Below are 26,262 nucleotides of genomic sequence, written 5' to 3' on the forward strand. Positions count from 1 at the left end.
TAAATCTTTTAAAGAAGTAACAATTATAAACATATGCACTAAAGTTTGGATAGAGCTCTTAAGTTTCGTAAAACAAACACCAATGACTTAAAAAGAACATAGATTCTGATATAATTTGGGTGATTTTGATATGGCACTCTCATCAATAGGTAGGTCATTCAGACCAAAAATAAAGAAGCTTTAGAGTTCAATTTAGATGAGACCAACCTAACACATCCACAGAATATTCCATCTGTATTAATTACTACTCTCATGGCTGTAATCAAATACTTGACAAGAGGTATTTGAGGGTGGAAAGATTAAGTTTACGGTTTGAGGAGATGCAGCCCACCGTACTAGGGAAGGGACCTAGGAAGGCATGGCACAGGATGGAGGAGAAGGCAGGCCACATTGCATCCATTATCCGGAAGCAGAAAAATATGAATACTGCTGTCCAGATTCATGTTTCCTTTATTCAAAGCTCCAGCCAAGAGGTGACACTGCACAGTCATTTAACCTTTTGGAAACGCACAGACATGCGGAGGTGTGTTTCCATGGTGATTCTAAATCTGATAGTTAAATTGACAATATTAAACATTACACTCTCCAACAGCCAGAAAATACAAATTCTTAGCAGAGCTTTCTCTAAAATAGATCACAGTTTAGACCATAAGGCAGGTCTCCACGAATACAAAAGAATTCAAATAACCCCCTCCCTTTTTTTTATTTTATCAGATTATGTTTCTAAAGCATTTGCACTAACACAGCCACAGTCTGAGAGGTACTTCCTTGAAACCTAACTTCAACTATAGTGGACACCCAAGTTTCTAGTCAGTGATTAGCCATACTTCTAACATCTCTGGCCCCAGAGTCTATGTGTTTTCCTCCCGCTCTTTCATTTGGAAATCAACTAACATTAACAAATCGAATTCTTGTATCTACTGTGAAGTGGACGACCCCCCACACACACACACCAGTACTGTATGGAAGAAGGCAGAGACAGAAGAACCCCAAGACTTTAACACAGTCGTGGCATGCTTTTCTAGATGCTGGCTCAAACCCCAGCCTTTACAGGCGCTCGGGGTAAGCATTTCTGTGGGCCCTGAGCAAGGCTACACAGGCAGATGAGCTAGGAACAAAACTTCTGAAGTATCCAATGACACCGGAGGAGCTGGAGGCCGACCTAGAGAAATGAATGGGTCACTGGGTGGATCCCAAATTGAAAACTGGAAGTGGGTCTGTCTGGGAAGCTTTGAAAAGGGGCGAGGCCTCAGAGATTATGGAAATAAAACACCTCCAGGGACGGGGCTTTGGGTCTTGGACGTTTTAGGTGAGACCAGTACCTGGGCCCAGGTGCTAGACCCGGAAGGGGGAGGTTTAGACATAGGGGCGGAACGGTCTGACAGTTCCGGGATGGAGATGGGAGGGTGGAGGGTGGAAGGGGGAGGATCAAGGCGAGGCGTGGACAAGACGGCGTTTCGGAGGCGGGGCGAGGGCGGGGCGATCCCAGGGCTTCCGCACATCTAGGGTTGATGAGGAAGATTGTTTTGTATATCCGAACCGAAGCGGTGGTCTTGGCTTCGTGGATTTCGCCGGAAAAGAAAACCGGGTGGTCCCAGGGCGGGTGCCGGGTGGTTCTGGGACAGGAGCTGGCCAGGAAGGATGCGGGGCAATCGAGAGGCGTGGGAACGGGGTGGTCCTGGGGCGGGTGCTGGGTGGTATGGAGGGTAGGCCCAGGGTAGGGGAGGAGGGAAGGGTGTGGGGCGGTCCGGGGGCCGGTGTTAAAAGGATCCCTAGGGTAGGGAGGCGGTCCCGGGAGGGCGGGATAGGGGTGTGTGCCTGGTGGTACCAGGTTATGGCCAGGGGAGGAGCGGATGGAGGGGAGGGCAGTCCCAAGGTTCGGGGCGGTCCCTGAATCTAAAGGCTCTCGGCTAGGCTGATCTTTGCCCTAAGCATAATCCCGCTAGCCAACCCCTACCCGTTGTGAGTTCTGCTGCCCAGTGCTCGTCAGCATGTCCTTTATTCCGGTGGCCGAGGACTCCGACTTTCCCATCCAAAACCTGCCCTATGGCGTTTTCTCCACTCAGAGCAACGTGAGCTTCAACATTTGGGTTCGGGAGTGGGGAGGTGGAAGCTCTGGTCGATTTCTCCCCCAGTCTCGGTGAAGGGCTCCTGTGGCTCCAATGCCGCTCAGAACCCATAGTTGTGCACAATACTGAAATTCACTCTCGGTATATGTGGGGCTATGCAAGAACCAGATGCAAAGAGAAATGGGAGCTATCACTCCTGCACGGGCAACAGGCCTATGCGATTGTGTCCCAAAAGAGGTCACATAGTTTCGCAGGCTATTTCCTTACGCTGGGTGGTCGTTCACTTCACAGTTTAGCCCTTGATCCTGTAACCTCGAAAGTGCCAGCTGACTCCCATAATTTTGAGCAACTCCTCTGAGCACTTCCTGGCCTAGAAACTGCGTTCTAAGACACCGTTTTCTTTTACCTCTAGCCTAAATTCTTATTGCTCTAGAGTGAGCTGCTAGGCATTCACTGAACTAATCGCAAGTCTCATGGGGCAGGAGAAATGAACTTTGACTTGTACACATAGTCTGACTTGAAAGAAATCTTTGAAAATGGTTTAGTGGAGCTGACTTGTTAGCAAATACATAAAACGGATCCTTGGGTGGGAAAAGCACATCCCTCTGAAATGTCTGTGGTGTTTTCTGCTTGGGTTTTTCGGGTTAGTTAGTTTGTTTGTTTTGGGTGGTTTTGTTTGTTTGTTTACAGTGTTGATTCAGCTTTGTAAGCTACAGAACTGTGGGAACTTCTTGCACCTAAAAGAAGTCAGGAGTCTGAATATCTTTGCCAGGACAGACAGGTAGACAGGTGGTAAAGTGCTTGGCTAGCATGCACCAGCAAAAGGAAGAAAGGAAGGAGTGGTTCCTGGTAGTTGATACCTTTCTCCACATCTGTTGTTCTTTTGTATCCTGCCTGTGCTGAATGCCTTGGTCGGAAGAGTCAACTGGTGGTTTCACAACCACCAGGCATGACTAGATGTTGCAAGCACACAAAGTTAACTTGTCCTTTCCACATATGAGGTGTGTGGAGCCTTAACCTGAGCCAGCCAACCACCTTCTGGAGGCAGAATACTCCCTCTGGCCTCTTCTGATACTTTGCCCTCAGGAGACATACTCTCATCCTTTTCTGAGAATACCAGTGGGTTTGGCAGGGACATTATGCAGGCAGGCACATTGGGAGGACTTGACTGGGTAGTTAAGAGGGTTGCTTTCCCAGGGGAATCTGGAGTTACTGTTCTTTGATGTGTGACTAGAGGCTTTGTAGACACAATGCTCTGCATTTTCATCATCTTGTTTTTGTTGGGGAAGGGGGTTGTTGGTGGTGGTGGGTTTGTGGGGTTTTTGTTGTTGTTTCCCTGTGTAGGCCTGGCTGTCAGAGAACTAAATCTGTAGACCAGGTTTACCCCGGACTCAGAGATTGCCTGCCTCTGTATCCTAAGTGCTTGGATTAAAGGCATGTGCCACCATGTCCAGCTTCTTTTTTATTAGTAATAATTTAAATTTCTGGAGCATTTCATACACAAGCACTGTATCTATATCATTCCTGTTGCTCCCTCTCATCTCTCCAACTTCTCTCTTCCCTCTCCCAAATTCACAATCTCTGCTTTAGTCATTACTGTTACATGTATATTCATATGCATGTATAACCCACTGAATGCTTTGTTCATATGTACATGTATCCAGGGCTGACCACTTGGGATTGGACTGCCTATTCAGATGTTTGTCCCTGGAGACAACCATTGACTTCCTGTGGTTCGTCATCTAATGGTGGGACCACGTGGAATTTCCCATCAGCAGTGGCAGGTCAACTGGTGTCATTGTGCCCGTCTTGTTCAGGCAACTATACTGTCGAGAGTTTCTAGGTACATTTTCCTGGTCATGTCTAGCGAAAATGATCTATCAACAGGTGTCCCAGGCCTCTAGCTCTTACATTCTTTCTGTTCCCTCTTGGGTGATTTTTCCTGAGCCTTAGGAGTATTACAGATGTGTCTTAGGGCTGGGTGCCCCATGATGAGTTGTTTTCTACATTTTGACAGGATCACAGGTTTCTATCTGCTGAAAAAAAAAAAAAGTTTCTTTGATGAGTGAGAGATACACTCACCTGCCAGTATAAGGATACATATTTAGAACACACTTAGATATTTTATTGGTTTAGGAAAATGACAGTAGTGGGTTCTCCTCTTGGGTCTGTGTTCTCTCCAACAATGGGCAGCTGGCTAGGATTTTAGACATGAATTCCCTCCTTTTGAGCAGGCCTTAAGTCCAATTACAGCTGTCGGTTACCCTCAAAATGTACACTATTATGCCACTATTACAGCATTGTGGAGATCTTGCTATCCCAGTGATTGTTGGGATTCATAGGCATTAGAGCTGGGTAAGGCTACTGATAACTCTCCTCCCTTGGCAACTTATAAAGCACTAAAATGACTTTGTACAATTGGGAGGCCTTGTTCACACATGACTAGGCAGGTAATGCCTGTGATCAGGTAACAGAGATGACTCAGTGAGAGGTTCCTCCTTGCCTTCAGCAAGGCATAGGATGATTGCCGCTGGGTCTTTCCTGAACACCACCTGAGTGGACCCCCCACACACACTTAAGTAAATTCAGCTTGCTGGTCTTTGTGGCTGAATGGAGGCCCAGGGAATTACAGAGCTGAGAACACACAAACACACAGGTTCTCCAGGGAAGCTTCTAAGGGTTATGTGGCCGTAGTCTACCCCTAACCCCTGGGGACTTCCAGGCAGCTACTTCTCTTAGCCCACTGAAAGGAGCAAGCAGTGGAGACAGACACAGCCAAGGATTCCACATCTCAGCTCTCCTGAATCTCCTAGAATATGGTAGAACTTCTGCTTCAGGTGCCAAGGAAGCCTAGCTTAGGACAGAGTTCCAGGAGGTGAAACCTTCCAATGTGCTCAGTGCTGTGAGGTCAGAGACCAGCCTTGACAAGATATTGGGCCTCTGTGTTCACTTGAATCCATGCAGAGCTCTTACAGTGCATAAAAGAAATCCATTCATTTGGTCTGAGCACTGTGCCTTCTGCAGTTCCCCACGGCCTGAGCTCTGCTACATTTAAGCTACCACAGAGCTGATACTCCAAGTTACTACATGTGTCACACTGCTCTGCTTCATAAGAGAATGGCCCTGAGCAAAGCCCTGGGCCGAGCATGAAAAGAGGTTCGGGTTCTTGGTAAGGTGATGAGCAACTCATAACTAGAGATCACGGCTCTGCTTTCTTTCTTGTCCTGAATCCTGTCTCAATGCAATCCATGAGTCCCTAAGTGACTGTGCTGTGACTGTCAGAACTGACTGTCACTCTTCTCCTAGCCAAAGCCACGAATTGGTGTGGCCATCGGTGACCAGATCTTGGACCTGAGTGTCATTAAACACCTCTTTACCGGACCTGTCCTCTCCAAACATCAACATGTCTTCGATGAGGTAGGACATTGTGTCATGGACTGTCTCTGCCTCACCACCTACTGCAAATGACATAGCACTTTCATAGTCACCAGTTATTCCTAGATGAGGAGGAGCTGTTCTGAGACACACAGGTGGCACGAGGTAGCCTCGACACCTTAGGGTGGCTTCTCAATAGAATGTGAACTCCTGAGTCCAGTGGGTCTCTCCAAGTTGCCTATGAGTTGTGTTAGCCTGGTTCCTTTATATACAAGGATGTTCATGCTTTGGTCTTTGGAGGCTCAGGAAAACCTTGAGGAAAGGAGCCCTGAACCTTGCAGTCTAGATTTTAGGGTAAAGCTTGAGACACTCATCCTGGCTTCTATGTTCATGAATGATGACTGCTCAGTACTTCAAGGGTACAGTCCTGGGGCATCCAACCTTGCTTGTGTGTCTGTGTAGAATGGCTACCCTGTCATCAAGTTGTGCAGTTGTGCCTGGGGGGCAGCCAGCTTGTCTACCACATCTGTGTGGGATGGATGTAACCTTCCTCCCTTGTCACAGCTCAGCTCTTAGGATCTGCTTTTCACTAAAACACAGGCAGGGATAGTTGTGGTATTTACCAAGTACCTATTCTGCTCAGGAGTTTTGCACGAATCCTTTCTGCCAGTCCTCCTGGCCACCCTCTGCTACAGAGCCGGCATTGTTGCTAGATAAGTGGGACTTGTACAGTTCAAGAGTTGCTGTCTGCATAATAATAATTGATTGCGAGATGCAAATCCAGAAGTGGATGGGACATCAAGGGAGGTGACAGCTTTCTCCTGCTCTAAGCAGAGAGGGCAAAATGTAAACAAAGGTCCCAACTTGTGAATGGATGCAGAGAAGTCAGGCTGACAGGAGGGATGGTCTAGGGGTTTTCTCAGGTACAACCTCTTCTATTCCTGTTTTGGTCTTAGACAACTCTCAATAGCTTTATGGGCCTCGGCCAAGCGGCATGGAAGGAGGCAAGAGCATCCTTACAGAACTTACTGTCTGCCAGCCAAGCCCGGCTCAGAGATGACAAGGAGCTTCGGCAGCGGTGAGAATACATGGAAAGAGTGCCATGTCAGAGGAGATGAGGCCTGGGTAGTTGGCAGTGCCCTTCTGCATGACTGCTTGGTTACTTGTCTATCTATCCTGGTACAGTCAGGCCCACTCCATCCATCCCCACAGCTGGGTTGCATGCTGGTGGGAGGTGTCTGGGCCTGGAAAACTGGATGAAGCTCCTGATTCTGTGTTTCAGTGCATTCACCTCCCAGGCTTCTGCCATGATGCACCTTCCTGCTACCATAGGTGAGTCCTGATTCCCTGCTTTGCCAACCCGAGTAGCTTAGTGGGCCTAGATGGCTAGACGGATGTGTTGGAACCCCATATCTTGGTGGAGAGAAAACAGATCAAGAGCTCCAGGATTGCCAGCTGATCCCATGTGACCAAGCTCATGGAATAGTGAGCCTTGGCTCAGTTGTCACAAGCCTGCTCTCCCAGAGCAGCAGCCTAAGTTTTTGACTACCTGCATGGATACCTGTATAGCAGTTTGCTTCATCTTCCCAGATTTTGAGGTAAGCACTTTGAGCAGTCAGGAGAGAGGTGTTTTGAGGAAAACCACAGGACCCTGCAGGGAGCATGTATACATTTGACCAGGCATTTGGTTTGACTGATTCAGCAAGTTGCTGTCAGTATACTTCATAGCCTGAAGCAGGTATAGGCTGCTTCATCTCGGTATGACAGCAATGAGGGGAAGCCTCTGCTCTTGCCTGGGCACCTGTGGTCTGAGAACTGTATAGCTTTGCTGTGGGAAGATGGAGTTTCTTGAACAAGTCTCCCCATTCAACAAAACCTTTCAGAGGTGCTGGTGGCCAACAGCTAGGCGGAAGCTGGGCTTGAGGATGGGCTCCTCTCTTGCTTCTCTATAGGACTCTGCTATGTGTTTTTTATGGCAAGCCGTTTGCTTTCTGGGGATCCTTCATCCTTCCCAGGTCACTGATGCTGTAGCCGCTTGTTTTTACTGTTATGGATGTGATTACTCTTGTGATAAATAGTCTCACTGTTATCTCTGTCCACAGGACCGAAGGTGGGAAGTAGTAAGCACATCTCACACTCTCTACCTTTTGCTTAGCTGGCTCCCAGACACTGTTTCCTCTCCTTATTCTGCTGCTTCCACTTCTAGTCCAGGTGCTGGGGTTGGGGTACTCAGCTTTGCTTTGTGGGTAGATGCAGAAGGTTTAGGAAGATGAGTAAGCAAACTAGCCTAAATGGATTTTCTAGTAGAACTTAGTAACTCACATACGGGAGGGGATATCTGCTGTCCACGAACCCCCAAGTTCAGCTCATCACAATCAACAGACACTGATAGACAAGTTCAAATACAAAGGCAAGATGCTTTATTCTAGGTGCTAAGGGGCAGGCACATGACATGAGAGCTGAACCAGGACTGCCGGAAATGGTGACATTGAGCAAAAGTCTCCAGACATGGAACTAGAGGTCCACCCCAAAGAAGGGTTCAGTAATGGGGCCTTAGACTTGCCAGGATTTAAACTAACAGGGATACAGGAGAAGTGGGGCTAAGGGGCAGGAATATATTAAACGAAGGTGTAGGAAGGGTTGTGCATGTAAGGGTCACAGCTCAGGGCCACAGTCTGTCATATCCACCCACCTTAAGCAAGAGCCTGGCCTGCTGTGTCCTGTAATTCTGACTGTATTGTCCATTTTTCTGGATGTCTATGATATGTGGTATGAATTGGGAGGGGCATAATGGCAGCTACTCTGTATTTAAATTTCCCTGTCTGACTCAGAGTGTGTGGAGTTCCTTTCTTTTTCTGTGTTAAGGGGTCCTTGAATCTTGAAGAATGGTTTGAGGCCCTGCTTTTGGACCTGGACTTCATCTGGGTGACTGGCTGTTTTGGGTGTTCCCTCTGCAGGAGACTACACGGACTTCTACTCCTCTCTGCAGCATGCCACTAACGTTGGCATTATGTTCAGGGGCAAGGAGAATGCGCTGTTGCCCAATTGGTATGTCCTAGACCAGATGCTGGGATAAACTCAAAGCCAGCTGTCTTCTCTACAATATGTTTTTCCCAGCAGCAAAGACCCTCTTTGGTCAAAGTAGCCTAGGGGAAAACGTAGAACTGATGGTGTTACAGCCTCCAGAAAGAACAGGCCCAGCTTCCGGTTCCCTCAGCATGACTTTAGGTGTCCTGGGCTACCCAGACTATCACTGGCCTGTGGATAGGTCCTTTCAGCTCTCCTCTGGAGAACAGACATGGAGATTTGACTTCCTGTGACGCTTTGTCCTCTACCTCCTTTCCTTGGCAAGCTGCCTATTACTGTTCTGTTACTATTGCGCTAGCATTCAGAAAAAAAGATCAGAAGTCTAAATTACTATTTTAGAGTTTTTAGAGTTCAAGTATTATCTCTGTAATAAAATACTTGTGCATGGTGGGGGGAGGGGTAACACTGTGGACCACTCTGATAAATGCAGGCCAAAGGCTGAGGCCCCTCAGTTTGGTTCAGATGAGGGTAGGGACCAATTTATTTCCTCACTCATCCTTGCTCCTCACTTTCTTATCACTGGCATTTGACTAGAGTAGTTCTAGTATCCTGATGAAAGCCAGCTCTGTTGGGGCTAGACAGTCTGCCGGATCATCCCCCACCCCATCCCCACCCTCCCCCACCCCGAAGTCATGCAAACAATTTCTGTTTGGCTGGGGATAAACACAGCCTGGACCTGTGCAGGGCAGCAGTCTGTCATTTCCACCCACCGTAGGCAGGAGCCTGGAGACTGGCCCAGCCTGCTGTGTCGGGCAAGTCTGACCCTATTGTCCATTTTCCTGGTGCGATGGACAGTGTTTGTGGCTGTATCATTCCCATCTGTTTCTGTCTTCACACGGTTGACTCCTCTTCTTCATGTCTTCTACCTTGTACAAGGGCATTCTAGTATATTGGGATGCTCAGATGGGTCCTGGGCTATTAATTACATCTAAAAAGACTATTTCTGCATCTTCTCGGGGCTTGGGGTGTGGACAGACCTATTGTGGGGTTGCCACTCACTGCACTGCAGGCCTAACCTTTTTGCTTTATTCAAATAACTATAGGTATTTATCACAGCTATCTTCTGTGTGTTCATCTAAGAGCAATCCTAGCCCCATCTTACTTGTTCTGATATTTGGGGGGGAAAGCTCTTTTATTTCCTCTCCATATTCTTGTTTTATAAGTATCTTCTAACAGTTTCCCCAGTGTTGGATAGCTATTTGCTCTGAGCTTTATGATTTATTCCCTTTTATTGGAGATGGGCAGAGTCCACAACGGGAGCAGAAGAGCTCTCTGTCTGTGATCAAAGAAACCTAGGTTATTTATAGTTCCCCCTCCTTTTCCTCTTCCTCCTCCTCTTCCCCCTCTTCCTCTTCTCCCTCTTCCTCCTCCCCCTCTTCCTCTTCCTCCTCTTCCTCCTCCTCCTCTTCCTCCTCTTCCTCCTCTTCCTCCTCTTCCTCCTCCTCCTCTTCCTCCTCTTCCTCTTCCTCCTCCTCCTCCTCCTCCTCCTCCTCCTCCTCCTCCTCCTCCTCCTCCTCCTCCTCCTCCTCCTCTTCCTCTTCCCTCCCCTCCTCCTCCTCCTCCTCCTCCTTCCTTCGCTGTATATCTAGCTCTGACTAGCCTAGAACATACAATGTACAGGAGGCTGGCCTCAAGCTGGTAGTACTCCTTCTGCCTCTTATCTTCTGAGTACTGAAATTGCAGGCATGGCCTGCCCTCTTTTCTTCTTAAAGTTGAATCATTCCTGCCACCCACCTCACCCCCCCATATGATATACCACACTTGTTTCCTCCATTCTTCTATCATTAGGCACTTGGGGACATGTTTTATTTTTTGAATAATGAGTGTATGTCGACTGTTTCTTTCTGAAATTTAATTTACACGTAGCCATTTGGGTACCCTATCACCACCCTCCTTTATCAGGCTCCACTTACCTGTGGGATACCATGGCCGAGCTTCCTCTGTTGTGGTGTCTGGCACCCCAATTCGAAGACCCATGGGACAGATGAGACCTGATAACTGTAAGTGACTCCAGTAGCCTAGCTCTGCTCTGTTGCTAGGAGCTCTGTAGCCTGGTGTTGATGGTTACTTTCATCTGTCCTCTTTCCAGCAAAGCCTCCTGTGTACGGTGCCAGCAAACGCTTAGACATGGAGTTGGAAATGGTGAGTTATGGGTGGAGCTTTATTGAGTGGGATCCACAAAGGCCTGTGGCAGTAAGGCAGTCCTTCTGGGGCAGCAGTTCACACCTGTCTGGCCACAAATAGCAGCCCTGTGTCCCCATGTGACCACTGAATGCATGAAGCTCTTTCTTCAGATTCTGTGTTTGTGAATTCTCCCACTCCCTAAAACTTATTTGCAACCCAAATATTAACACAAGTCATCACCACGCAGAGAAGTGGAAAATTTGAGTCTCCTGATACACACGCTTGTCCCCAGTTGAGGTCACACCAGGCTCTCTGTCTTCTTGTTTCAGGTCTCACGCTATAAAAACATGCTAATTTTTTTGGTTTGTTTTTTCCTTATTTTCCACATTCCTATGTGATTTGAGCTGCTTTTAGTATTTAAAATGCCCCCCAAGTGGAGGTCAGTTGTGGTCCCCTAATGGCCGGAGGGCAGATGCCCATTGCAAAGACATGTGTTAGAAATGTCTTACTCATACCTAAGTTGTAGCCATTGATGTGGAATGCAGTGTTGATGAGCCAACACTATGCTATCTTTAATAAAAAGAGGTAAAATATGGTTAGGTGAAATGGCTTCCTGGTGATTTTTAGTGTTGTAGTCAGAGGCTAGGAAAACCTAGCGTGTTATATCTTGTGGCAGCGCCAGCTCCCTTGTTCTGTCATATTCATGGTGATTTTATACAATGTCACCTGAACAACAAGCGTCAAATAAATGGACATATCAACCTTGCTGACCTGCCACCTTGCCGGTGGCAAGGCCTGTATCACTTTAGAAAGACTTACACCAAGGCTCCACTCTTTATTTAAATTAAGCACTTTATTTTGAGAGTGCTGAAGTCTCACATGTGGTTATGAAAAATGAGGTGGAGATCCCCTGAATTGAAAGAGGTGGGGTCCTCCATGCCTCAGTGCCCTCGACTCTTTTCTTGATGATGATGTTGCACTGTTTAAACCTTATCTCAAAGACAAACAAAACTGTGACCCTAGTTCCATGAATGTAATGATTCTGTGCTGTTCCAGGAGCTCCCTCTCCCCCGCATTTAGTTTCCCCAGACATGGTTGGTGGATGTTCTGTTGGTCCATGGCTATCGAACAGGTGCCATTCCTTTGGGGACTGTGAAGTCAACTTGTCAATCCTCCTGGCATGAGCACACCTGATACTTTCATTCTTCACAAGTGTCCTAAGCTGTCAGTTATTAGGGTATGGGGTATGGGACAGAGAAAGAAGCCGAAAGGTCCGCGGTGCCCTGACAGTCAGGAAGAAACCGTCATGGGGCCGGGGAGAAAGGGCATACATGAGTACAGTGCCATCTTAGAGAGCCAGTGAATTAGTGCCAGGTCCTCAGGCAGCCTTAGTCCCCGGTTGAACTTTGAAAACATTTTCCCTTTGCTCTGTAAGCCACAGTGACCCAGAGCAACAGGTCGTGTAGAATCTAACCAACTTTCTCCATGGCAGGCTTTCTTTGTAGGCCCTGGGAACAGATTCGGAGAGCCAATCCCCATTTCCAAGGCCCAGGAGCACATTTTCGGGATGGTCCTCATGAACGACTGGAGTGGTAATGTCTGGTGGCCCAACTTCCTCTGATGTTCTGTTCTGAGGGGCATACACAGGACATGAGGATGGGATAGAAAGCCTAAGTACTGCAGGGGTGGGTACCCTACAGACCTGTGACTCTGTGGGTGTGGGCCAGTCAGAGCTTCCCTGAGTAGGATGGAGCTGACAGAACCCAAACCTTTATCAAGCCCTTCACACTCCACTCACTGTTGCCAGCACCATCACCAGCTGATGAAGGGCTGCATATGCGGATTTTAGCCAACGACTGAGTTGAGACTTAGCCCAGGATCTGAGTCCCAGCTCTGCACCCTGATACCATGCGTAAGAGGAAGTGGGTTCAGAAATCTTGGGAGAGGGCCTTCCCCCATTCAGGCCCTTTATAGGGATTGTCCTTCATTGTACCCCAACACAGTGCCTCCAAGGACCTCTGCCTTCATACTGAATACCCTTCTTTTTGTTCTCTGGGAGATCTGGTTGGCCAGAGCCCTGTAGAGAGGTCCATGTAGGTCAAGGGCAAGAAGCAACTTGGAGTGACTCTAAGCCCCTGTGAGTCCTAAGCTTACTGTCTTCCCATAGCTCGAGACATCCAGCAATGGGAGTACGTCCCCCTTGGGCCATTCCTGGGGAAAAGTTTTGGAACCACCATCTCCCCATGGGTGGTGCCCATGGATGCCCTCATGCCCTTTGTGGTGCCAAACCCGAAGCAGGTAAGCACTTTCTGCTGAAAGCCCTGCTCTAAGTTCCTATTTCTGCCCTTTCCTGTTGCCCTCTGAACAGATACTGAGACATGGTGGTTCTTTGGAGGATCCTGGTGCACCATCCAGGCAGCCATGGCTCCGAGGGTTTTCTTCCTCCAATACAATTCACAGAGAAAAAAACATAATTTTGTAGTTTTCAGAGCTCAGGGAAACTACCTGACAAAACGCTAACGCCAAAGCTGCCCCATTGCGCTATTTTGGTTTATGCAATGGCTCCCTCTAGAGTCTAATTTGTAGACTGCATTTTGGGATAGAGGATATAAGGAGGAAAGTGTGTGTCTCCAACTTGGTTCCCAGCACAATATCCCACGCCTTCACTACAGTCACCCTGCCCTTATAGTCAATACCTTGAAGGTCCTAACTTCTCTCAAATATGGCTCTGGCAAATGACCTATCTGGTCCTCCTGTATCTCTGGGCCTAACTCTCCTCCAGAGGGTTCTGTTCTGCCCCTGTGTTCTGCTGCACTTTCTCCCCCACTCATCCATGTCATTTTATGCTTGAACACTCTTGGGACTTTCCCCCTACAAATTGGTCCTTTGTAAAAGTCCCCGCAGGGTTTTCACTCTGTCTCCTTGGATCTTCCCCAGCTGTTCCCACCACAGCACCCACCTCTCCCCTCTGGTGGTCTCCCTCCCCTCTGTCTCTCACACCCTGCTTTCCTTCTCATCTTCTGCACACCCAGGACCTGTTGGGCCCCTGCTTTTAGTGGACCGCATCCTCCTGCACAGTCCTTCCCCCAGGCCTATCTTCACAGGGATGCCTGGATGCTGACTGCCTCTGTCCTCCCCAAGTACTGTTTATATACAGCTGTAACCACTCTTACCCTTTCCCAACTAGTCAGCAGCCCCACCCGCCAAAGCAGTTGCTAGTTTAACCCTTCATACACTGGGAAAGGAGCTGTATTCACTACAAGTATCGCCAGTCACATTGTTACCAGTGAAAACGCACAGCTGTTCGGCGGACTACCCAGAGTGATCTTAGGTCCTGCTAAATGATTTGTGTGTTGTATTTTGGGACAATACTGTTTGTCTGATAGGCAGCATACTGCCTGAACATCAACTGCCTTCCCACATGTTCCAGCACCAAAGATGGCTTCCAGCTTCACTTCTGCCAGTCACTCCACCTTCCAGGACATCCACCTTGCCCTCACTATTGTCCTAGCCTTTTCCTTACAGGTTCTATGGCCCATCTCTGATCTCCTATTGTCCACCTCCCAAGTCTGTCCTCCTCCAGCTTCCTGAAGCATTGTTACTTCCTGTGACCTCTAACCTACTTCTGCACACACACACACACACACACACACACACACACACACACACACACACACACCGCAGCTTATTTTCTCAAATGTGGCACATGTGACCTCCTGAATCTTACAGTCCAACCAAGGACAGTGTGCTGGGACTGGGTCCCTGGAGAAGAAATACTGTTGCCATATGGTACACTCTGTACTGGAGAGCAGAGGCTGCTGGGAAATCAGTCCGCCTGATAGCCACATCTTTGATGTGCTCTTCCCTTTTAGGACCCCAAGCCCCTGCCATATCTCTGCCACAGCCAGCCCTACACATTTGATATCAACCTGTCCGTTGCTTTGAAAGGTATGTTATGGGGTGAGTAGTGTTGCCTAGGCTCAGCAGGCAGGCATGGGAAGGCTCTGTTGTCCCAAAGGATCCTGAGCTTTGCCGGGTGGAACTAGAGGCACCTGCTCCAGCTGTATGGAGCTCTTGTAAAGAAAGAAGTGTAAGAGCCATCCTCCAGTTCAGGTGCATTGTCCTACACTGGAGGACCTCGTCCTCCACCCCACGTTTCACTCTGCAGCCTTTTAGCCAACGTCTACCTTGTCTGTTCACATTTGTCACTGCAACCCTGATGTGTGGCACATTTCATCAAAACCCTGTTTAAAAGCCTGATCTTACTGGCTCATGAGAATGAGAGAAGTAGGGCTCTGTCGTGACTATATCCTGGGCAGCCAAGACAGCCATGTTGATAGCCTACCTCCACTGAGCCTGTCTGCAACTAAGCTGTGGTATGAGGGGCTAGCACTATAGGCCAAGCTGTGATGTGAGGGGCCTACTATGCAGGCTGTGGTGGAGGTCTCGTCTCAGTTCTATTCTTGTCCCCCTTTTGCCCTAGTTTGTCATCTGTGAAACGGGAACTGTAGCATTGGTTTTATAGATGATAGTGAGGACTACAGCAATGGGTCCTGAACAGAACCTATAACTAGGAAGGGGCAGGTGTCATCTTCATGTTCAGGGTGGAAGACCACTTGCCTGGGGGACACATTTAGAGATATTAAATTCCCCAAGGCTGAACTCTAGCCAACCCCTTATTCCCTCAGTTTCTCTCCTTTTATCTGTGTTCACACAGAGGCACCACTGTGTCCTTATGGCCAGTCCCTGACTCCTGGGAGTAGCAGGAGACTCAGTTTCTTAAGGATCGAGTAGCAAGATGCTTCATCTAGGAAGTACCTCAGAGCCACTGTACCTGTTCCATCCTGTCAGGTGTCCAGTCAAGAAACTAAGGCTCAGAGAGGAAGAATTACCCAGAGTCACTGAGATAGCTAGGGCCAGGGTGGAACTAAGTGGCAGGGTTGTAAATCCCACACTAGTGCTTTCACTCACAGACATATCCTTGAAGTGTTGTCCCATCTTGCTTTTGTTCTGAACATTTCCCTCTATGTCAGTGAAGGGCACTGTTAGGGAGGATGGGATGGGATGGGAGTGAAAACACTTCACATCTGGCACAGTACAGTGCTGAAGTGACAGTTCTGGGGTTCCACGCTGGCAGCAGAATAACAGGGTTGGAAATCAGCAATGTGGGCACTCTGACCTCCCCTGGGATTGCTGACCACACCTCCTGTTACAGAGGGACCGCAAGCACAAAGGGAAGAGCTGGGTTTGGAGGTTGCAAGTACTTTCTAGTGGTTCATACTGTTTCAGAACATGGCAGCATTTGCTGAGCTCTTGCATGGAGAAAGGACTGCTGGCATCAATGGTGAACTATTACACTCTCTATCACTACAGAAGTGTAGCAGGTAGACCAGCTATCCCAAGGGTAGCATGCTGTGCTTGATCAAGGTCACATGTGGGTTTCAGCCTGTATTGTCTTCAGTGGATATCAGGATATCAGGAGAATTGTTGTAAAAAGTGCTTTGAAGCTATGCCTAGATTCAGAAGCACACGTGCTTCTGTCAGCTAGTGGTGCTTGCTCAGGTTGATAGCATGGGTGCACGTCTTTGCCCTTCTTAGACCAGATGGCTTCAGTGGTCATATCCCAGCTCTGACATCCTCCAAAGCTTACTGTTCCACCGACAACGTGATATCATATCAGAGAGCAGGAAGTAGTTTTCCTCCTGGTCAGTAGGACTAAATCTGCATAAGTATTACTTCTCAATTTCTGACAGGAGAAGGAATGAGCCAGGCGGCTACCATCTGCAGGTCCAACTTTAAGGTGAGTTTGGGGGCCATCAGACTGCTTTGTGGACGGGAAGAATGTGACAGGAACAGGGGATATTCTCTTCCACTTGGGAGGGACTGACACATCAGCCTGGAAGCCCGTAGTCTCCTCTACCCTCTTCCTTTCTAGAGATGCTTGACATCACAGAGTTCCCTCAAGATAGAAGCTGCTGCACAGAGATGGCCAAAATTTTCTGGGTGCATTTCCCATCCTATAAAGACCAAGCCTCTGGATCCCATGTCCTGATAGTCTGGGTTGAAGAAAGTGCTGTCTGTGTGCACATGGGGGACCCTGAAGTTGACAGGGGGTGTTTTCCTTAGCCAACCTCCACCTTATTTTGGGGACAAGGTCTCTCAATCTGGAGATCACTGATTGGCTAGGGTGTCTATCAAGCAAGTCCTGGGGGTCCTCCTGCCTCCACCTCCTTAGTGCTGACATTACAGGCACACAATGCACCCTGATATTTAGGTGGGCCATAGGATTTAATAAAGCATGGGCCCTTGTGCCTGTGCAGCAAGCTTTACTCACATGGCAGCCCACTTATTCTTTAAGCAAACATTTTTGAAATATTTATTATTTTTTACATTGTGTGTGCATGTGTATACACCTACGGAGTCCAGAAAAGACTGATTCCTGCTGTTGGTGTTATGGGAGTTGTGAGACACCTGACACAGGTGTTGACCAACTACCTTGGGTTCTATGCTAGAGAAGTATGTATTCTTAAATGTGAGGCCATCAAAAGGCAGGCTTTTTATTGAAACAACAGCACGCACATATACAGATACAGTACAGATTTGCAAATGCCAAAAATTGTACATGAAGACACTGAGGAGTTTTCACAAAGAAAGTATACCTATGCATCTAGTCTGACTCATGTTGGAAAGGGGAATTCCCAGCCCTCAGTAGGTCGCTGCCTCATTTCAGCCATGCTTCATTTCCCCAGTGTAGGCCCCATCTCCTTGTTTCTGTTGCTATACAGTAACTTTGTCTGTTTATTAGTTTAATATGGATTGATATAGTGTGTATCTATTCTGCTGGGCTTCATTGTTGCATGCTGGATTTGTGAGGTTCAGCCACATTGTTTGCAGTGAGAGCTTGTATAGCCTCATTGCTATACAAGATACTACTGTGCCAGCTCCACAAAGGGTGATGGCCATTTGGTTGCTTCCATATTTTGGCTATCTTTGAATTACTGTCAATAATGTAGTACACATCTCTTGGAGTAATATGTGCACATTTCTGTTAGGTATATATCTGGGAATAGAACTGCTATGTCATAACACATACATTCACACACACACACAGGGAGAGAGAGAGAGAGAGAGAGAGAGAGAGAGAGAGAGAGATAGACAGATAGACAGACAGAGATCACATGTACACACGTACAATGACAAATATACACATGACAAAGCAAAGTGTATAGTTCAGTCTACTGAATATTCAAAAGGAATAGTTTTGAATAACTTTCCAAAACGTTTATCCAAGTGGATTGTTTTGGTTACTTTTCTGTTGCTGCTGTAACATACCATGGCAAAAGCAACCTAAGGGTTTATTTGAGATCACAGTTTGAGTTTGAGTCATAGCAGCAGCAGCTTAAAGTAGCTGATCACATCACAGCCACAGTCAAGAAACAGAACAAAATTTTTATGCTCCATCCCTCTCACCTTACGTTCTATCTAGGACCCAGCCCATGAAATGCTTTCCTCCAAATTTAGGGTTGGTCCTTCCACTTTCATTAACCCTCTCAAGAGAAACCCTCACAGGCATGTCCACAGGCCAACTGACTCTGGATAGTCCTTCACAATGGCTTCTTCCTCAGGTGGTTATAGAGTATATCAAGTTGAGATTAGCCAGCACGTGGACACTCGCACTAGTGATATCTAAGAAATGTTGCTGCTTCGTGTATAGACAACATATAGTGTGTACCTTTTCAACTCTGCCATTTGGGGGCATTGTGACGTCTCTTCTGTTTTCCTATTGGCTAATGCAGCTGAAGACCTCTTGAAAATTCTATGAATGGATGCATTTGTTTTACATAACATTCCTTCTAGATAAAAGAAGTAAGGAGTTCTTACTGAAGAGGAACTAAGGGAAGAACCCACTTCTGAGGACTAGTTGCTTGCCTGCATGGTTGTAGAAGGGAGATCCAGGAAGTCGTGTCATCTAGAGGCTTGGGCATCTGAATGCTTGAGGCCATCTGGCTCTGACATTCTGTTCAAATAATTTCAACTTCTAGGACTAGGGTCAACTCCAACGCCTAGGCTGGAGGGTGGTCAGCCAGGCCTTGGTACTGCAGGAAAGACAAGCCACCAGGAATGCCTTTGAGAACTCCCAGGATTGAGGTGGCCATGAACATATAGGCCTGATGGATGACCAGGCCCAGATTTCAGGCATCTTGGAAAAGATTGTTGGAGAGATGAGAGAGAATGAGATTAGGGCTGGTGGACAAGGTGGGCTGCAACCTCAGCAGGTGGGCAGCAGGTCATCTAGAGGGACTAAAGGAAAGCAAAATCTCAATTAAAACAAGGCAAGCATAAATTACAAGTATGTGTGGAATGCAGAGGGCAGGAAAGGCATGCAGGAAGCTGGTTAAATCCTTCCCAGAAAGTGGGATGCCCACATATGTCCTACTGTGTTCCTGCCCTCAGCACATGTACTGGACCATTCTGCAGCAACTGACACACCACTCTGTTAATGGATGCAATCTGAGACCTGGGGACCTCTTGGCTTCTGGAACCATCAGTGGATCAGTGAGTCTCAAAGGACCCATGTGGGTCACCAAGCCAAAGATAGGCAAATTGAGCAATTTGGAGGGTAGAGTGCTTCCCTGCCACATACAGACCAAGATAGACCTGTGTGAGAACCAGATCTTAACTCTGTCTCCCCAGAAAGCAGCAGTCACTCTATCTAATCCTCTGTCCCCAACCCCCAGGATGAGGACACTTCATAGTTGCATCCTTCTCATCTGTCCTTGAGCTACCATGACTCTGGGAGGGGTGCACAACCTTGGAAACCATGGTGTTAGGGGTAGTGGTGGTGGATAGGTTAGCTTCACTGTGAGTCCTTGGCCATGTTGACTGGGTGGGGGGTGATAGTCTCTTGCCAATGGTAGAATGTGGGATATGACAATGTCTGGGGTTGTTAGCTGCAGTGTATGGATTAAGAGGGCACACTGGAGTGAGCCTCTGGTACACTCTAGGCACAGGACCCTGAATAGATAGCAGGCTTACAGGAAGAATGAAGGCACAGCCTGTCACCGGGATATATCCAAAGTGGCCTCAAAGGTTTTATGGGCCCCTGGTTCTCACTATACCGTCCACACTAAAGCTGACATATCACCAAGATATAAATACATGCCTCTTTCCCCCTTTCTTCTTATAAAGGACCCTGAAAGCTTTGGCTCCATGCTGGAACTGTCCTGGAAGGGAACAAAGGCTATCGATGTGGGGCAGGGGCAGACCAGGACCTTTCTTCTGGACGGAGATGAAGTCATCATAACAGGTGTGAACCATCTAACCCTGTAGGCCAAGCGTATCCATCTGACAATGGAACAGTCTGTCTCCTTTGCCTTTATAGGCCTTCCTGAATTCTGTGTTTTCATGATATGCCCTGGCCTAGAGCCTGGGTTCTTGGGAACTTCATGTTTTAGTGTCCACACAGGGGAACAGGGGGACACTGAGAATCTGGTTTGCATCCCTTACCACCACCTGCAAGCAATTACCCAGTAGTGGTTGGGTCCTGACTTTCTGGACTATGTCCAAAACAATGGCTAGGGTCTGACCTGGAACTGGAGTTGGGGAGGGCATGAGGTAGTGCGTCAAGGTCTCAGAAACTCCTTTCCAGGAGGTTGGGGACCTCATATCTTTTGTTGCCACTCTGCCTTCCACACATTTATTAATAGCAAGGAAGGCACTGTCTTGCTCAGAAGACCACTTCTTGAGTCAGAAACATCCCAGTGACCTCCCAGAGACTCACCCACAGTGTGCCCATTGTGGTACTCAACATTCTGTGACTCAATTGGTCTCATCTTGATAAGGCCAAGTTGGTACTAGATCTATAGGATTAGGTCAACAACTTTGCCCTTGATCGATGTGCACTGGGACCCTGCCCGTGGAGGGCATCCAGGAACTCCAGAGATGACACTGGCTCACTTTCCTGCCTCATTTGTGGACTGTTGTACAGGGTACACAGTGAGATTGACACTTCAGACAATGAATAAGAAAGTCTGATTTCCCTCTAGGCGACTGATCTATAGAGTCCCAATTCTTTTCTGTTCAACACATCTAAAGCATTGAGTACATGTTTCAGCTAAAATACTTGAGTTAGTGATGGTGTATACCCAGGTCTTGTTGTTTTACACAGCTGTTTCCAGAGAGCCCAGCATCTTGACCTTTCATTGATGGGATGTTCTCTGAGGGCATTCCTCTATGGAGCTTATAACCATCTCCTACCTTTCTACCCACTCTACTTTCAGTCTACCCCCACTCATTTCCTCTTGTGTATCTTCTGGTCTCCCACACTTCCTTGATGCTATCCTAGTACCAATAGTCTGTCCTGTGAACTGGAACCTTGGACCCATCTCTTAGGGTCTGATGACTATCTCTGTGCTGTTACAGACCCCACTGATGCACAACTGGAGCCCTCACAAAGCCTCTGCAATAGACCCATCAGTCCTGCTCGCAGGGTCCTTAGGCTCATTCCATACACTCCTATTCTGCCCTAGATCCTCTCGTGTTACCTCTTCCTCTCCTGGTACCTTTCTTTGCTGCCTCATACAATCTGTTCACTTGGCATGCTATGCTGTGTGGCCCACTCAGCCTCTGCTGTCATAGGACTACATTTCTTAGAGCCTGTGCACCCTTAGCCTCAGCATGGCACAGCCTAGTTCAGCCTTCTTGACCACACAGGCAGTCACCTCTGTCCTCTGCCAGCAGCTCTCTCAGTGCCATTCTAGTCAGCAGCATGCCTTTCAGCTCCCATACCAAGCCAATAGCTCCTGTGGTAAGGGCTCATGAGCTTGATGGTCTTCTCTTACAGTTCTGGACAGCAGAAATCTGATATACAGGTGGAGAGAGGGCTGCACTCCTTCCAGAGGCCCCAGAGAAAGTCCCCTTTACCTTAGGCATTATAAATCACACGTAAATGATTGCAAGTATAGGGACATTGTGTGTGAGCCATCCACAAACTATTCAGGAGATGCCAGACGCTGGCTGCATTTATTAAATGTCTGCAGAGCTTAGCTGTGCTGGAGCTATTTCTACTTCCACTTCATTTTTTACTCACCCGAGTCTTTAGGAAATGTGTCGTTGCCCCAGTTTTGCGAAGTTAAAAAAGAAAAGAAAAAGAAAGAAAAGAGCTAGGAGAGAATAAGGGAGGTGAATCATGGCAGATCACACAGATAGCAAAGGCAGGATACAGTTCTGTTGTAAGCTGCTCTCTCCAAGGCTAGCCCCCTGTATGTCAAGCATGTATCCCAACTGCTGCATGCCAGTTTTGTCTGGTATTGCTTCAGTGCCTGTCAGCCAACCCAGGTTCTTGCTGTGGTCCTATGGATTGGGTGAAAACACTTTTTTTTTTGAAGTGTTGATATTGAAATGAAGTGGGGAGAGGTGGATTGGCCCTTTAATGCCAGTACAACAGGACCTGAATAAGCTTCATCTAACAATGCAGTCCTGTCCAGGCAATTTTCTTGATGGTTGTACCACAGGCGGTATGGAGAGTCCTTTGCAATGTAGTTGTGGGAAGCAGAATTCACATGTGCCCTGGTTTGTCGTCCCTTGGCCATGAGGGACTGTATACTGCCACCAGCGCCTGTATACTGTCTTCCAGCTTGACATGCTCCGGGTGTCTTTGACTCTTTCCTAGGCTTCCTCTGACTTGTCTTTATCTTGTCATTGTCCTGCTTTCTGCCCTCTCAACAGGGAGACAAATTCCCATATCAGTCCTTGATAGATGAATATATAGTAGCTTCTCATGTAGTTCATGTGATGCTCTGGACAAAGTTCTCCTGGGTACCCAGTCCTCACCCTTCATATACAGAGACCATAACTAAACTGCATTCTTAATCAGTGTCAACAGAAAAGGTACAAGCAGGTACAACAGGTACAAGCAGACCCAGGATTTGAACCTGGTCTCTTGCCCAATTGTGGCCCCTGTCTGTGAAGGGACAGCATAGGAGAAGGTAAATCAAACACTATCAGTTTGAGCAAGTGGCTGCAGACATCAGTCCCCAGCCTTGGCATTCTGTCCTGAACTTGTAAGAACCTGTTCCTGAGCACTTCTATGCCCACTGTCTGAGCCATTGTGACACCAACCTGTTTCCCACAGTCATGTGGTAGTGGCTTCTCTTCATATTTGCCTCAGTGTCTGTTATTCTTCACCACACAAATGTGCTGCCCCTCTGTTCCAGAGAACCACTGGGCTTCTTGGCCTCCTTTTTTCTACTACTGGCTGCTGGGATTTTATACCTTTCCATTTCTTCTTTTTTATATTGAGGAGGAAGAGGCACAGCTCCAGGGAGGGGTCCTGAATCCAGATTGGGAGTGTGTGATAAGTAACATGAAAGGCAAAGCCACGGGTTGGCTTCTAAGCAATGCTACCTTTGTCTTCATGATGCCCCAGTCAACCCTCTAGCCTCCATGTGCCTCAGGCTCCAGATAAGCAACTCCATCAAAGGAGTTTTAAAAACCTGTATTAACTTGATTCTGTTGCTACCCTACCAAAAACTTCTGTCTGTCCATTTTCACCAAGACTACGATTCAACCCTTAAGATGCCTTCTTGGAGCCCGTTGTAACTGTCTCCTCATGGTACCCTCATGACAGTCTTATAGAGCAGAACTGAGCGATGATGCCATGCCTATTTGATGAACTCCTTCTCACTCATCAAAGCCCAGCTCACGTGTCCCTTTCTCTCTGCACCCTTCTTTCCATTCTGCTCTGCCAATATACATCTGTCCCTCATATCTTGTCCAGTCCTGATGCCCCCACTAAATAGACCTCCCGTTAAAACAGGGACAGGCTTCTCCTCACATTAGCCTCACATCTGTTGAAGAAGAATGGAATAGATGACATCATAGTTGAGGATCTTTACTTTAAATGTTATCCAAAAGTTGAATCCAATCCCCTACGACCACGGAAAACAGATTGCCATTCTTTGCAGAGAGGACTAAGTTCTGATGAAACATATTGCTCTACCATCTAGGTAACACTGAGAGGGTCCTCACATAGACCAGGTCCTGTCCTCAGAATTTTGTACACACGTCATCCTTGCCACAAGCCTGTGCAATGAAGTTGACATTGGATCTAGTCACAGATGAGGAATCTGAGAAGGGAAGCAGGGAAGCTTTCCTCAAGGGAAGCAGGGTCACAGAGCCAGTGGGTGGAGAAGCTAGGCTTTAAAACTCAGGGAGTTTGACCATAGGCTCATTTATAGATATAGGCCTAGAATCTAGACCCATATGCGGAGCTGAGAACCCGCAGAAAGGCTGTGGTGTGTGGCACTTCTGGGGATCCATAACTGTGTGGTGAGCCTGGGCTCCAGCTCATGTCCTCCTGGGAGGTTCACATATGTATGTTATGTTGACATGCCTGCCCAACCTCTGACTCCCATGATATCTGGTCCTGCAGCTACCTGGGGCTGTATCCAGGAAGCCTCCAGCAATGTGACTGATCCCATCCCTACTGTGTTTCAGGTCACTGCCAGGGAGATGGCTACCGTGTTGGTTTTGGCCAATGTGCTGGGAAAGTGCTGCCTGCCCTCTCGCCAGCCTGAAGCTCCAGAATCCACAGAACACAGCCTTGCCTTATGAGGATCATACTACAACTGCATGAGTCAGGGATGAATAAAGCTATTTTGATTAGGGAAGTGCCACAGAATTCTCTGTTCTTGGTTTTGTCCCATGTCTCTGTTCTATGGAGCCAGTCAATGGTTCATCTTTTTTTTTCAGGTGAGAGGCTGAAGGCCCTGGAATGTGGGAAAAGAATGACTCCTGAAGTAGTCAGCACTCTCCAAGAGATATGACCTGTGTGGGTGTTGTGGGTGTGTGTAATGTGGTGTGTCTGTGTATGTGTGTGCATGGGTGTGTGCATGGGCATGTGCATGAAGAGAAAGACACTCAGATATAAACACACAAAGATAGATAGATAGATAGATAGATAGATAGATAGATAGATAGATAGATAGATAGATAGATAGATGGATGGACGGATGGACAGACAGACAGACAGACAGGCTATTCTAGAGACTTCAAAATCCTAATCTGTAGTGTAGGATATCTGGCAAATTTCTCTTTGTTGCTGTCACCACATAACCAAGTCCTAGGTACACACCTGAGCTAAGAGTAGGATGGGCAAGGGTCCTAATATTTGCCTCTCTCCTTCATACCTATCGAGTCCAGAAGCAGCCCTAGCTGAGGTCTTCTGTCCCCACCCACTCTACACTGTAGCCCTGGCCATTTCTGGATGATCACAGGAGACTAGATATCCATGACTCTTGGGCTAGAGAATGAGAATGCCAAGCATGCAAATAATTGATGCCCTTCATTATTCATCCATGAGCTCTGTAGCTTCCCGACTTTCTAGAGTCTTATGACTTTCCCAAGTTTCTTGTTTGGCTTGCTTCTTGAGTCTCCTAACCCTCACTCCTGCCTTCTTTTGGAGGAAATAGCTACACAGCACTCCACCCCTTCCTCTGCCCCTCTCTTCCCTCTTCTGAAATGTTCCTTAAGCCTTAGAGAGGATGTCTGATTATTTTCTCCCATTTGTATCCTAGAACCATTGGGCCACTATATCACAGCAACAGTCACCAGTTTGTGAGACTCCACACTAACCCCTGCTCACTGTGAAAAAGAAGGTTCCTCCACAATGGAAGTTGACAGTTGCAGTGATCTAAGAATATATGCACAAATGTTTAGGGTTTGACAGGCACATATTTCTGCTTAATAAACAATAGTAGTCACTTCCCCAACTGCAGAGATCCGTCCTGGTGTACAGTTTCAAATGTAAGTTCCCTCTAATACATAGCCCTTAAATCTGTTCAGAGCATGGTTGACTGTCTCTCCAACAGTCAGTTCACTATTGTACCATACCAGAAGACACGTCTTAACAGACACATTGTTGCATGGTCCCAGGTCAATAACTAAGGAGGACTACTATCAGTGAAAATTTTTCCTCTGAGGTCTGTATAGCATCTTCTGTATGTATAAAACCTACTCATAGAGAGATCCTCAGGCTCCGTCTCAGGTCCTGTAGTCAAAGCAAGTGGTACTTTCAGCAATACAGACCTGATATCTAATTCTGGCATGCAACCAGCAGCAGAGGCTATAGATTTTATGAGTTATAGTGCCCTAGTCACTTCGATGGCCAGCAACTTGTAGGGCATGCAGCAGCTACAGTCTCCTTCCCAGAGGACACTCTATCTGCCTTGCTCCCCCAGAACCAGCTGTCACAACTGTAATGTAGAATGGACTTTGAAAGGCTTGGCTTCAGTGACCGACCTACAAAAAAAGCAGTATCTACCTCTTTTCTATTTCATTTATTTTTTAAAATCAATACATGGATTGTACATATTTATAGCATATGATGTTTTGTTAAGTGTGTATATTGTTCAGAATCAGCTCCAGGTGGCCCTGTATATCACCTCAAACATTACTTCTTTGTGATAGAAGCAATCAGAATCCTTTTTCCTAGTGCCTTTGAATCTGCAGCATAGTAACAAAACAGAACTTATTTCTTTAACTGTAACACGGGACTCAGCGATCAGGTTTCCTCCTCCCAGCTTCCCCAGAGTCTCTGCTAACCATT

At 47.4% G+C, this 26,262-nt stretch overlaps 1 protein-coding gene across 1 annotated transcript; it reads left to right on the plus strand.

Moving 5' to 3' along the window:
- Positions 1-1,847: 1,847 nt before the first annotated feature.
- On the plus strand, positions 1,848-24,336 carry Fah (fumarylacetoacetate hydrolase). The gene is made up of 14 exons (XM_032893280.1): positions 1,848-2,072; positions 5,376-5,486; positions 6,401-6,522; positions 6,727-6,776; positions 8,402-8,492; positions 10,434-10,531; positions 10,621-10,673; positions 12,148-12,247; positions 12,823-12,953; positions 14,528-14,603; positions 16,409-16,455; positions 19,110-19,211; positions 19,845-19,962; positions 24,153-24,336. The coding sequence occupies exons 1-14, from the start codon at positions 1,992-1,994 to the stop codon at positions 24,230-24,232; spliced, it is 1,260 nt and encodes a 419-aa protein (XP_032749171.1). The 5' UTR covers positions 1,848-1,991; the 3' UTR covers positions 24,233-24,336.
- Positions 24,337-26,262: the final 1,926 nt, after the last annotated feature.

Source organism: Rattus rattus, chromosome 2 (genome assembly GCF_011064425.1).
Source record: "Rattus rattus isolate New Zealand chromosome 2, Rrattus_CSIRO_v1, whole genome shotgun sequence".
NCBI lineage: Eukaryota > Metazoa > Chordata > Mammalia > Rodentia > Muridae > Rattus > Rattus rattus.